The sequence below is a fragment of the Nycticebus coucang genome, chromosome 12, assembly GCF_027406575.1.
Source record: "Nycticebus coucang isolate mNycCou1 chromosome 12, mNycCou1.pri, whole genome shotgun sequence".
Lineage (NCBI taxonomy): Eukaryota > Metazoa > Chordata > Mammalia > Primates > Lorisidae > Nycticebus > Nycticebus coucang.
The window spans coordinates 99,841,835-99,855,725 of NC_069791.1; the positions used below are offsets into that span (position 1 = coordinate 99,841,835).

Sequence of the window (13,891 nt, forward strand, 5' to 3'; positions counted from 1 at the left end):
GTTGTTGTAGTGATTTATATATTACTCTGATTTTGATACATAAATACCCCTTCCCCTAGTACTTAGATTCCAAAAATAAACTGCTCTGCCCCACTTGCCCCCGCTACCTACTGGGGCCTCTAGCCCCTAAAGCTGGCCCCTGCTCGCGCTGAACTCCTGCCCAGCCTCCTGAAGCAGGGACTGCAGCAGCCCCGATGGGAAGACAGTCTGGGCCCTGTTGCTCCATTGCCCAGAGGAGGAAAGTGTGCCACAGAATGGCCAAAGGCAGACCCGTAGGCCCGGCCCTCAGGTCCTTCGGAAGAGGTTGCCGAGGAAGGTGCCAGCGGGCCCAGGACCCAGGCGTAGCGAGAATCGGGGCGCAGTGTGGCGGGGGATCGACGATGCGGCCGCGCTGAGCTCTTTCTGGCGTTGCGAGCGCAGCTGCTGGCCAATCACTACCTGCATGTCGTCCTGTGGGAAGTCGGCGGAGGGGCAAGTCAGCACGAAGCCCCCGCCTTGGCCCCGCCTCGGCCCCGCCTCGGCCCCGCCTGACCTGCCAGGCCTCCAGCTCCTGCGTAAGCGCCACCTTCTGGCGGATGGCTCGCATCAGCTCCCGGGACAGGGAGTCTCGCTCTAGCGAGACGCGGCTGAGCTCCAGGGACAGTGCCAGGGACCTATGGGCGGGAATTGCGGAGAACTGGTCCAAGGGGCGCTGGGACCTTATGGACCCAGGCGAGAGGGCGGGTCCCTGGGTTGGAGTGGGGATAGTCATATCCCATATCACGGGTGGGGGAAAATTAGCAGCCCAGAAGTGCCAGAATGTTCTGGGGGGCCCGTAGCCTGGCTAGGACGGTTCTGGGTGGTGGGTGGTGGGTGATGGAAGGCTCACTTGTTCACGGCCTCGTCCCGATCTGAGAGGGCGCCGTTCAGAGCCTCTTCCGGGTCGTCCTGCGCTCGCAGCTCCTTCTGCCTCCGCAGCTCCTCCTGTAGGGACTGCAATTCTGCTCGCTGCAGCGCGATCTGTGTACAGAGGAGGGAACAGCAAGGCAGATAGGCCTCCTGGCCTTCCAGCCCCTTCCAGCAGCCTGGGCTCTGGCTGTCCCCCAGCCCTCCCCTGCCTGCTCAACAAACGCCCAAGAAACAGTGGCCCTGTGATCCTGAGTCCACCAAGCTAGTGCAGGGTGGGTAAGGGAGAAGGCTAGTTGGGATGGTATAAGCCTGCAGGAGGAATGCAAGAAGCATCCACAGAGGGACTAAGGGGAGGGAGTGTGGTCCAGGAAATCTTCCTGGAGGAGGTGGCATATAGACTGTCTTTGAAACATGATGGCAAGATTGATGAGATAAAGGGCAAACCAGGTTTAGGGGGCTTAGTGGGCAAAGGCTAGAAGGTATATATGGGAAAGAGAAACTGACAGCTAGAAGGGTCCTGCTGTGCTCCTTCTCAAACCTCATCCTGCAGCCTGGCCACTTCTGCCTCCTTCTCCATTATCTCTTCTGGGCTCAGAGATGCTTGCTTCTTGGGGGACTCTAAGCTGTCCTCCTGGGGTGAGGGCTGGTGGCTGGACTTCTCTTGGATCTCTGGGGACAGGGTGGTCTGTGGATCAAAGGAATCAGTCAGTGCAATCTTTTTTTTTTTTTGAGAGAGAGAGACAGTCTCATTAGGCACTCAGTAGAGTGCCGTGGCATCATAGCTCACAGCAACCTCAAACTCCTGGGCTTAAGCGATTCTCTTGCCTCAGCCTCCCAAGTAGCTGGGACTATAGGTACCCGCCACAACGCCTGGCTATTTTTTGTTGCAATTACCATTGCTGTTCTAGCTGGCCCGAGCTGGGTTTGAACCCACCAGCCTCTGTATGTGACTGTCTTTGTAACCACTGTGCTATGGGTGCCGAGCCAGTCAGTGTAATCTCGTGGGGAAAGGAGGGAAGGTGGGAGGCAGAGCCTGCATCCTTCCTGATGACATGGGTAGAGGTAAATAGTCCATGGGCTCACCGAGGCATCTCCATGAGCATCCACATCCTGGCTCTGATCTCTGTCCAGGCTGTGGGCCAGCTCTGACTGTAGCGAGGCACCTGACATATCAGCGTCCTGGAGGCGTGACTCCTCCTCCAGCTCTGAGACATGCCTCTGCAATCTTCGCAGTGCGCTCAGTGCCTCCCTGGCTTCAGACTGTGCTCGTTCCAGCTGTGGATGGTTGCAGGTATTGAGTGGGCTCACTTAGGCACCCAGTGTCTGCATTCCACAGTAGGTCCATGGTTGGGGGGGCAGTGCTGGAGCACCATGGAAGGCCAGGCAACCCAATACATCCCCACATTCCAGTAGCCCAGGCCTGCTCCTACTCCTGGATCACTGGGCAGCCTTGGGCCCAGCACTTGCCCTCAGCAGATACCAATTTCCTTGCCCATGAAGCAGGGTGCGGCCTGGTCCAACCTCACCGAGCCCCATCTCCGCCCCTACTTTTTCTACCTTCTGACTCACAAACTGCCTTGGTCCAGCATTTATTGACCCTCCTTTTAAGCCTCGTACCTCACCACAGTCTTATACCTCGCTACAGCCCCAGAAGTAGATAGCATTACCATCCTATGTCGCAGATGGGGAAACTGAGGCTGGTTGTCCCACATGCTAAGAAGGAACACTAGACAGATAAGAAGCCAGCAATCTGACCCCACATTACAGACCTTGAAATCTCAATCAGACTATGCTCCTTCTTTTCATCCCCTTTTTTTTTTTTTTTTTTTTTTTTTGTAGAGACAGAGTCTCACTTTATGGCCCTCGGTAGAGTGCCGTGGCCTCACACAGCTCACAGCAACCTCCAACTCCTGGGCTTAAGCCATTCTCTTGCCTCAGCCTCCCGAGTAGCTGGGACTACAGGCGGCCGCCACAACGCCCGGCTATTTTTTGGTTGCAGTTTGGCCGGGGCCGGGTTTGAACCCGCCACCCTCGGTATATGGGGCCGGCGCCCTACCGACTGAGCCACAGGCGCCGCCCTCTTTTCATCCCCTTTATCTGTAATGTATTCTAAGAGTATCTTTCCCTGCTCAACAGCCTTCCATTGCTCCAATTTGCCCTTAAGCTAATGCCCATGCTCTTGTGACTCTGCTGGAGCTCCCAGTGATCCAGCTCTGGCCTATCTCCCAGAAAGCCCTGAAGCTGTTCCCAAGGGTCCAGCTGGTTGCAACCCCCAGCCCTGCAGGTCACCCACCTCCAGGCTGTGCTCCCGCTTCTCCCGCCGTAGCAGCAGCAACTCCTCATGAGTGGCCTGGAGTCTTCCCTGGCCCTTCTCCACCTCCTCATGCAGGCCATGAATCTGGGCCTCCAGGTCCTGTCGACGGCTCTGCAGCATCTGGTTCTGGGGAAAAGCATCAGAGCTGGGACAAGGGATGCTAGTCCAGCCTTTATGGCTTAGGCCCCTGACCCTAGCTGGCACTTACCTCTCCCTGCAAACTCTCCAGCTGTGTCCTTAGCTCTGCCCCAACCAGGGCATGAGCCTGGCACTGCCCCCGAATGGTTTCCAGTTCCCTCTGAAGCTTCTGCTCAGTCTGGGAGGCCTAGGGAGAGGGGAAGGGGCAGAGAAGCCTCAGTTGGGCCAAGCCTCACCACCAAGCACAACACACCCAACCATTACCCAGTGAGAACCCAGGCACCTGCCCCAACTTGCCCATAGCCCTGGGGTCAAGGCTGTGTCCCACCTGAGCCAGCTGCTGGCTGAGCCGGAGGTTCTGCTCACTGAGTTCACTGAGGGCCCGTGCCCGCTCACGCCCACTGTCCTGCTGCTCGGAGCGCTGCTCCCCCAGCTGGGCCTGCAGAGCCTCCAAATCCCCTTCCAGCTCCACAGCCCTGGCCTCCCACTCAGCCCCCCGGGCTTCCAGGCCCCGGCGGAGCTCATGGTTCTCCTGCTGGAGCTGCTGTGGGAACCAGAGGAGAGGGATGGAGACAGATGGGCAGAAATGAGACTGCCCCCCAAAAAGAAAGTCCAAGGGTGTCTGTCTAAGACAGATCTGAAAGCAAGAGAGTCAGGACAAAGGGGTCAGAGAGTGTGAAAGCCAGACACTCAAAGAAGGTGATGGGGGAAGCAGTAGAGAGAAGGTTCCAGGGCAGACAGGAGGGGCAACCCTGGGCAGGGGCAGGGGTGTGGGTCTTCCTGATGCCCACTCACCTCTGGCTGCTGCCTGGACTTCTGGACCCGAGGTCGAAAGCGCCGTTTTTGGCGCCTGAGTCTGGCAGAATTGAAGCCCCGGCCCATGGCTGCACACACCTGCTGTGTGCCAGGGGCTCTGGAGGCCTGGCCTCTGCCCAGCTCCCTCTAATTAACCTTGGTCTAATTAACCTACCCTGGCCCCAAAACCTGTCTGACTAGTAGGGGGACGCCCTGGCATAGCTTTTGAAGATCACTGGGCTCTAGGAGGAAAGAGAGTGGAAGCAGGGGATCGGCAGGAAGAAGGTGGCTGCAGTGTCTGGGGCAGAGGTGATGGAGGCTGTGATCAGTACAGAGGCTGCACAGATGAGGGCAGAGAAGGCAGACAGGTTAGGGGTTAACCTCTGACCTTCTCCAGGCCCTCAGAAGGGAGGGGGCTAGCCCAGGTGCTGATTACCACAGCTGTGCAGTCACCAGGGTCCTGCAGCTAAAGCATCATCTGCATTATTTCACATCATCCACTAGAGGGAGACTCATTGACATCCTCAGTTTATAGATAAGGAAGCTAAGGTTAAATGTCTTGCCCAAGGACACACAGTAAGTTAGTAGGACAGAGAAACCACTCAAGGCGGCAAGGTCTTAATCAACCACTGTGGGGGCAACAGCCCCAGGAATAAGCTTGCACATTCAGGGTTCAATTGTCCGTGCTGAAGCTCAGCTCTGCTGTGGCTTTGTGGTCTGGGCAAGTCCTTTAATATCTCTAAGTCTATCCTTCCAGCCACTATTTCCTAAGCTCCTCCTAGCTATCAATAATAAGCAAGATCACCAAGTACACTGCCTCAAGCACCTTAGAGTCCCAAGGTCCAATGAACACAAGTTTTAACTTCAGAGGGACAGTGAGGGCTGCAGAGAAACCCGGGAAGCGAGGAAGAGTAGAAGTGGCCCCTTCAAGGGGGATGAGATGTTTGAGTTGACTCTCCTAGGACAGGAGGGAATCAACTAACTATTAGGAAACAGCAAACGCAAAGCCCTGGGGGCACAGGTTTAGTTACTGGAGGAACTAAAAGAAGCCCCAATGGAGGAGGGCTGGGCAGGGCTGTGTCAGCTGAGATGAGGCTGGAGATGAGGCTATCCGGGACTTTTAGGCCATGGTGAGGAGTTTCAGTTTCATTCTAACTGTGATGGGGAGCCATTGGGAGAATCTGGGTGAGGAGAGAAATGATCTAATGTTACACTCTTTGAAGATCACTGGGCTCTAGGAGGAAAGAGAGTGGAAGCAGGGGATCAGCAGGAAGAAGGTGGCTGCAGTGTCTGGGGCAGAGGTGATGGAGGCTGTGACCAGTACAGAGGCTGCAGAGATGAGAAGCTGGTTTGAAATCTAGTTTAGAAAAATCAACAGGGCTTGCAGATGTGGGCCGGGAGAGTGTGCACTCAAGAGGTCTAGGAGAGATACAGGTTTTGGTGCACAGGTGGGAAGACAAGGATGGGGACAGCAGCTGAAGGGGTCATAGGATCAGGTGCCACTTATGTTGAAATGCCCACTAAGAGGGCCCTATGGACAGGGTAGGTGGTTAACTACCCAGGTAGCCTCAGGGCAGAAATAGGAAGTTGTTTAGAGGTCCAGATGTGAGCCCTGGGTGAGAATGTGGCCAAAAAAGAACCTGGGCAGAGGAAAGAACTGTTCCAACCTCAACTGTCTGGGCAACAAACAAGTGAGATGAAAAGCACTTAGCCTGAAAAGCATTTAGCCTGAAACAAGTGAGATGATGCCTGAAAAGCACTTAGGCTGATGCTGGGCAGGGAGTGGGCACCCAGTAACTGTGGGCTGAGGTTATACTACACTGCTGAGGATCTGGACCTGAGGCCCAGAGAGCACCAACAGCTGACCTAGGGTCACATAGCCAGGTGTCTATCCAAGTCTTGACTTGACGTCAGAGTTCATGTTCAACACTGCCAGGGGGACTGGGCCCAGCCCTGAAATGTACCAGAGTCATCTTGATAGCCATCTGCCTGCCCCATGTTCCTTCCTCCACGCCACCTGGCTTCCTTCCCTTATCCCCCCACCCAGGTCCCTGTCCTTCCTCTGCCTACCTGTCCTCCCCCTGCTTACCTGCACACCTGCCTGGACTCTGGGACCTGCCCTCCCTCCAGGCTCCCTCTACCTACTCACTTCCTCACGCTCTGAGTGCTGGGCATTCAGCATCTCCAGCTGCCACCGAAGCTCCTCATTGCGCTCCAGAAGCATCTTGCCAAGTTCTGCTGCCAACAGCAAGTCTTTCTCCTTCTGCTGCAGCTGCAGGGCCAGGTCCTCAGGCTCCTCAGGCCCTGGGCCCCCTCCAAGGAATGAGTCCCTCCGCTCCAGCACAAAGGGGAAGAAGCCCTCATCGCCACTGGGGGAGGTGCCCCCAGAGAGTAGCCCTGATGGGAAGCTTGGCCCATCTGGAGAGCTCATGGCACCTGCAGCATCTGTGGGGACACATAGCTGCAGGACACTCCATTCTGCAGCTTGACGGGGCTGCCCCCCACTGGACAGAGTCTCACTTTATTGCCCTCAGTAGAGTGCCATAGCATCACAGCTCACAGCAACTTCCAACTCCTGGGCTTAGGCGATTCTCTTACCTCAGCCTCCTGAGTGGCTGGGACTGCAGGTGCCCGCCACAATGCCTGACTATTTTTTTGTTGTTGCAGTTTGGCCGGAGCTGGGTTCGAACCCACCACCCTCAGTATATGGGGCTGGTGCCCTACCCACTGAGCCACAGGCACCACCCCCATGTAGGGTTAATTATCTGTGTTTTGGTCACCTAGCTCTGTTAATGTCCCCAGGAACTGAGGCACGAAGCAGAAGGAAATGAGCTACCTTCCCTTGGCCTCTGCCAGACATTCTCTCTCCCCAGAAAACCTTGTCCCAGTGCCCAGTACTCTAGCACTACAGGCCACCCCTGTTCCTTGCACTCTGTTCCCAGAACTCAGCTGTGCAACTCTCAGCCCCTCACCATCTGGGAAGCAAGTTCCAGAACCCAGATAGAGACCCAGTGCTCAGGGATGAGTGCAGCCTTTGTCTTCCCAAGAATGCAGTACCCTAGCCCTTGGGAACTGAGGTGTCCTGAAGCTTCTGCTGCAGGAATCCAGCACCCTCCTTTCCCAGAAGCCCAGGAGCCCAGCTCCTCAGGACTCAGCTGTCCTGTCCTGTCATTCTTTTATTTCCTCAGAGCCTTGGTGGTTTGGCCTCCACCCTCTAGACTGAGGTTCCCACCCCCAATGTCCACTCTTCCTGGATTTTCACCCAGTCATCTATTTTCTGCAGGGCCCAGTTCTTCCCTATGCTCCCTGCCCTTCTAGATCCAGGAACCCCAACCCCCAGACCCTTAGTTTCCCAGGGCCCTGGCATCAGGCCCCTGACAGGGCGAGGTAACAGGTTGTGCAGGCCAGCCCCACTGCAGCCAACACTCAGGGTTTCTGTTTACTTCCCGCCCCGCCCTAGGGATTGGAGGCCTGCTCTCCCCTAGGGCTGCCCAGGGCCAGGGGATCCAGGGGCTCCGGAGGGAGGGCCAGGCACAGCCGCTGACCTGCTCCAGCCGTCCCGAGGCTCTCCAACCCCTGCACACACCTGTCCCACCTAGTCCCCTCTCCAGGTGTCCTAGCGCAGCCCTGCTCCAAGGTCTCAGATGTCGGCGCTCCCAATCCAGCAGCCCCCAGGATCTCCCAGGGTCTGCCCATCATAGGCCCGCGCCCGCCCCCGCCCTGGAAACTCCGGCGTCCCTGCCCCTCTCCCTTCCTCCCCGAGCAGGCGCTGAGCACCTCAACCCCGGGTCCGGGCCTTCGACCCATGACCCCTAGCCCCAGGCGTCAGCCGCCACCTTCCTTTCTGCCGGTTCCCTCAGCTTCCCGACAGTCCCAGGCAAGGTCCCCGTCCTGGCTTCTCCTTCAACCCCTCTCAATCCTCCCCCGCCGACCTGGCCCGCCCACTCCTGCCCGAAGCTCGAAGAGCCTCGCCCCCGAAGCCCCCTAGGTGCTCACCGGCCTCGGTCAGGTTCCCTCTGAGGTCCCAGTGGTCCCAGTCCCCTCTTCCGGAGGCGGCGCCAGGTGCGCGGCTGGCACAGGTGAAGGGGCGGTGCCGCGGGAGGGCCTGGAGCGCTCCCTGGTGGCCGGAATGGCCAGGTAGGTGCCAGGAAAGTCGCCTCCGTCTTGGTCCGAGGCCCATCTTACCAGGCAGTCTTAACTGAGCGACTAATGTATGCAGACCCTGCTTGGGGTCCCCTGGGCAGAACTCCAAAGTGAACAGCAGCAGTGAGGAATTAGGTTCATGTTCTTCACTGATTGCTATGCTGCAGATGAGGGCACTGTAGCTCAGACAGCTAAAGTGACTAATCCTAGCACTTCGGGAGGCCGAGGACAGTGGATTGCTTGAGCTCATGAGTTCGAGACCAGCCTGAGCAAGATCGAGACACCATCTCTAAAAATAGCCTGTGGCAGGCGCCTGTAGTCCCAGCTACTTGAGAGGCTGAGGCCGTGGCACTTTACCGAGGGTGACAAAATAACACTCTATCTCAAAAATAAATAAATAAATAAATAAAAATAAAGTGGCACAGCCATGCTTGAGTCTGTGTAGCTCCAAACTTGGGTCTTTCAGTTTTTTTTTTTTTGTTTGTTTGTTTTTTGTGCCAGGGCTGGATTTGAACCCACTACCTCCGGCATATGGGACCGGTGCCCTACCCGCTGAGCCACAGGCACCACCCCAAAGGGTCTTTCAGTTTTTGAGTTGTGCAGAGCTGGGCCCCACGCTCCTGTCTGGGACAGAGGTCTTTTATGGAGATGAGAAGATGCAGGGCTGGTTTCCAGGGCCCAGCCCAGAGCACCTTGAGTGTGGAGTGATGCCCCAGCCATGGCCTAATAGCTCCTCATGGTTTTCTAAAGAACTCCAGGGCTCCCAGGGCCTTATGACAGGGGGCCCTGGCCTGGAGAGCAGGACAAGCAGAGGAATGGGAGAGTGGTGTACTGGTAAATCTGTAGCAATAGGCTCTCCAGCTAAAACAAAAGCTCTGATCTGTGTTTGCCAGTTTCCACAGTGTAAGTGGGTCCTCCTTCGCTGATTTCCAGCTTTGACAGAATACCATTGAATGAAGTTGGAGAGGATCATGCATCAACAGCTTTTGCCTGTGAGTATCAGCTGGGTCCACACATGCCTCTGGCTGGAGGTCAGGACTCCTGACTCTTGAGATGGCTGTAGGCCTATTAACCTGGGTTCTAGAAAAATAGGAGGGTAGGAGCTGATTCTCCTGGTTTATGGGAGAAGGGGTACAAAGACTGCTTGGAAAGGTGGGTTTGAGGCTGGGATTCTTAGGTCTTGGGAGTGGGACAAACTTTCCTGCCAGGAGAGTGTAGAGGTTGCCAATTCCTTTACAAAGGGAGCCAGATAGTCACCTTAGAGCAGCAGTTCTCAACCTGTAGGTCAAGATCCCTTTGTAACAATGAAAATACATTGTGGCATTAGGAAGGTTGAGAACCACTGCCTTAGAGCCACCTTCCCTGGCACCTGTGGGAGTGGCCTGGTAGTCTTTGTAGGGCTGATGATGTCCCAGCCCGGGGGAGGGGTTGCTGCCACCTGACCCCTTGGAACAGGAACATATAAGCTCAGTGTCCCTTCCAAATGCCAGTCACCATAGGCCCCACTCACACCACACCCATGAGGGCTGGAGATGAAATGACCAAGGCCCTGCTCCCAGAAGGTTCACAGTCCACCCAGGACATGGGAGGCAATGTAGACCTGTAAACCAGAAATGAACTAATAAAACAATACAGCAAAGGAGCTTGGTTTGTGGGTACTGGCATGACAAAGCCATGGCTTCAGTTCAAATTCCAGTTTGGCTACTCACCAGATATGTATGCCTGTGCCATTCAGTTGAATAATTTCTGCAGCCCTCAGCTTCTCTATCTGTAAAGTGGGGGTGATAGTGCACTATTTTGTAGGGGCATGAGGGTGAAGTGCCAGCAATTAGTCATTGCTGGTAATTCTCCCCATGGCCACCAGAGGCAATTTATCTGCATGTCACATTGTAGTTCATCCTCACACCATCTCAGAGGTAAAGCTCAGAGGTAAAAGTCATTTGTCTGTGAGTACATTGCAGACTCTTCATCCCGGCTTGTCTATCTGTTAGTTGTTACTCTTTGGACATTTGAATCTCATCTCCAACCTTCTATGGACCCAAGAGTCCTGGCCTCCAGTCTCTCTGCTGGACCTAAGAGTCCTGGCCACTCAGGTAGGGCTTGAAGCCCCCTAGATCTCCCCTACATAGCCTCCTGCTGACCCCAGGAGGAGGACAGATAGAAGGACACAGTGACCCAGGAAAGTCCTGGGGAGGCTGGGGCATGTATGGCTAAGTAGGGAGGGTTGACCACCCAGCCCTCATCTGCTCTCTGGCCTGGCACCCAAAGAAGCCCAGGCCCATGCTCCACCTACAATGTTTTTCCCCACCTACCCACCCATTTGCTGAGCACATCTCACCTGGGTGTTAGAGCAGCGTCTCCTCAGCCTGTATCTCACAGTGCCTGGGCAGTCTATGTTGACATCCAGAGGCCAATAGGACACCAGCAGATGCCACCACCCTCCCTGCTGATCCACAGAAGCACCCCATGCCTCCAGGATTTTACAAGATATATGACATCTATGAACAATAGGTAGTATTGGCCAGTCACTACAGTGGCTCACACCTGTATTCCTAACACTTCAGGAAGTTGAGATGGGTAAATTGCTTCAGGAGTTCATGACCAGTCTAAGCAAAAGCAAGACCCCCATCTCTACTAAATATAGGGAAAACAAAACTAGACGACTGTTGTAGTAGGCACCTGTAATCCCAGCTATTTGGGAGGCTGAGGCAAGGGGATCGCCTGAGCCCAGGAGTTTGAGGTTGCTCTGAGCTATATTGAAATATGGCACTCTAGGGCAGCTCCTGTGGCTCAGTGGGTAGGGCGCTGGCCCCCTATACCGAGAGTGGTGGGTTCGAACTCGACCCTGGCCAAACTGCAACAAAAAATAGCCAGGCGTTGTGGCGGGCATTTGTAGTCACAAACGCTACTTGGGAGGCTGAGGCAAGAGAATTGCCTGAGCCGAAGAGCTGGAGGTTGCTGTGAGCTGTGATGCCACAGCACTCTACCGAGGGTGATAAAGTGAGTTTTTTTTTTTTTTTAAACAAAAGAGAAGAAAAAAGAAATTTGGCACTCTACTCAGGGCATCAGACTGAAACTTTGTCTCAAAACAAACAAACAAACAAATAAACAAAATAAGATACCACTTATTAAGCCCTTAATCCTACTTTGGGATGCTAAGGCAGGAGGACCTCTTGAACCCAGGAATTTGAGGTTATAGTGAGCTATAACCAGGCCACTACACTCGAGCTTGGGCAACAGAACTGAGACCCTGTCTCAAAAAGAAAAATTTATGCCAGATGCAGTGGCTCACACCTGTAATCCCAGCACTTGGGAGGCCAAGGTGGGTGGATTGCCTGAACTCACAGGTTAGAGACCAGCCTGAGCCACAGCAAGACCCCCACAGCACCTGTTGCTGTGAACTATGATGCCACGGCACTCTACTAAGGGTGACAAAGTGAGACTCTGTCTCAAGAAAAAAAAAACACACACAATTATATACAGTATATGTGTGCAGGTGTGTGTGTGGGAGGGTGGTGGCATAACTACCATCACAATCATGACGAATCACCCCAAAGTTTACCACGCCCCTTTGCAGTCAATCTCTCTCCCTACCCCTACCCCCTGGCAACCACTGATCTGCTTTCTTTCACTGTAATAATGTCTTTTCCAAAACACTCTATACATGGAACCATATGTAGTCTTTTGTGGCTTTTATTTATGACAGAATCTCACTCTGTCACCGTGGGTAGAGTGCTGTGGTGTCATCATAGCTCACAGCAACCTCAAACTCTTGAGCTCCAGTAATCCTCTTGCTTCAGCCTCCTGAGTAGTTGGGACTACAGGCGACCGCCACAATGTCCAGCTAGTTTTTCTATGTTTATTTTTTATTTAAATATCACACTACACTTTTTCTTTCTTTCTTTCTTTTTTTTTTTTCCTAGAGACAGAGTCTCACTTTGTCGCCCTTGGTAGACTGCCCTGGCCTCACAGCTCACAGAAACCTCCAGCTCTTGGGCTTAGGTGATTCTCTTGCCTCAGCCTCCCGAGTAGTGGGGACTACAGGCACCCGCCACAATACCTGGCTATTTTTGTTGTTGTTGTTGCAGTTTGGCCAGGGTCGGTTTTGAACCCGCCACCCTAGATATATGGGGCCCGCGCCCTACTCACTGAGCCACATGCACCACCCCACACTCCATTTTTTCATTCTACTCCAAGTCACTTGACAAATCTCAATTCTTTTTTCTTTTTTTTTTTGTGGTTTTTGGCCGGGGCTGGGTTTGAACCCGCCACCTCCGGCATATGGGACCGGCGCCCTACTCCTTGAGCCACAGGCGCCACCCTTTTTTTTTTTTTTTTTTTTGAGACGGAGCCTCAAGCTGTCACCCTGGGTAGAATGCCTGGGTGACAGAGCAAGAACTTGTCTCTGTAAAAATTTAGGTGAAAGGGTCCACACCAAACAAAATCTCAAACTCAACAATTGGGAGGAAGATGGGGGTTCAGTAGCTTCCCACCCATAATGCGTGGATACATAGCATGGATACCTGCCTGGGTGCAAGACACAACTACAACTCTGACTTTTATCTGTCATGTGTAAAATTATATAACCTAATGGTATGTACCCTCATATTAATACAAAACTAAGAAAAAGAATGAAAAAAATGAGGAAGGGTGTCCTCATAAGAAAGGAAGAGGCTTGGCTTGGTGCCTATAGCTCAGCAGCTAGGGCACTAGCCACATACACCGGAGCTGGGGTGGGGGGGTTTGAACTCAGCAGGGGGCCTGCCAGACAACAATAACAGCTACTACCAAAAAATAGCTGGGTGTTGTGGTGGGCATCTGTTGTCCCAACTACTTGGGAGGCTGAGGCAAGAAAATCACTTAAGCCCAAGTTTGAGGTTGCTGTGGGCTGTGATGCCACAATACTCTACAGAGGGCAACATAGTGAGACTCTGTCTCAAAAAAAAAAAAAAAAGAAAGAAAGAAAGAAAGAAAGAAAAAAAGAGAAAGAAAAGGAAGAGGCTGGGTGCAGTGGCTCATACCTATAATTCTTGCATGGCTGGAGGATCCCTTGAGCTCAGGAGTTTGAGACCAGCCTGAGCAAGAGAGACCCTGAAAAATAGAAAAACTAGCCCCGGACTTGTGGCAGGTACCTATAGTCCCAGCTACTGGGGAAGCTGAGGCAAGAGGATCACGTGAGCCCAAGAGATTGAGGTTGCTGTGAGCTATGATGAGCCACAGCACTCTACTCAGGGTGACAGTAGACAGAGAAAGAGAGAGAGACACCACGTGTGTTTGCAGGCATGTGAGGGGGGCCATGTGAGGGGACAGAAAGAGGGTGGCCATCAGCAAGCCCAAGGAAAGATGTCTCAGGAAAAACCAACCCTGCCTGTACCTTGACCTTGGACTTCGAGCCTCCAGAACTGTGAGAAAATACATTTCAGTTTAAGCCACCCGGTCTGTGGTGTTTGGTCATGGTAGCTCTAGCAGACTGATACAGGATCTCAGTATTTTAGTTTGCATCTCCAGCTCGCTCATCCTGCTAACTGTTTATTTTGTCTCAAATATAAATGAGTTGCTCTCACTACTCCGCCTCCTAGCAGCTGCCAAGATCGTGTGAGGTTTAACTCCCGA

General features: G+C 53.8%; 1 protein-coding gene across 4 annotated transcripts; it reads right to left on the reverse strand.

The window, feature by feature from the left end:
* Positions 1-45: 45 nt before the first annotated feature.
* Positions 46-8,290, reverse strand: BICDL2 (BICD family like cargo adaptor 2). Of its 4 annotated transcripts, none has more exons than XM_053554240.1 (10): positions 8,132-8,244; positions 6,285-6,580; positions 3,669-3,881; positions 3,411-3,527; positions 3,182-3,328; positions 1,972-2,163; positions 1,427-1,573; positions 869-999; positions 533-653; positions 46-450 (listed from the first exon to the last, which is right to left on the reverse strand). In XM_053554240.1, the coding sequence occupies exons 2-10, from the start codon at positions 6,564-6,566 to the stop codon at positions 286-288; spliced, it is 1,515 nt and encodes a 504-aa protein (XP_053410215.1). In that variant the 5' UTR covers positions 6,567-6,580; positions 8,132-8,244; the 3' UTR covers positions 46-285. The 4 variants fall into 4 exon arrangements, with proteins under 4 accessions (XP_053410215.1, XP_053410217.1, XP_053410214.1 ...); XM_053554242.1 differs by having other exon boundaries at positions 3,669-3,884; positions 6,285-6,596; positions 8,132-8,238; XM_053554239.1 differs by having other exon boundaries at positions 47-450; positions 3,669-3,884.
* Positions 8,291-13,891: the final 5,601 nt, after the last annotated feature.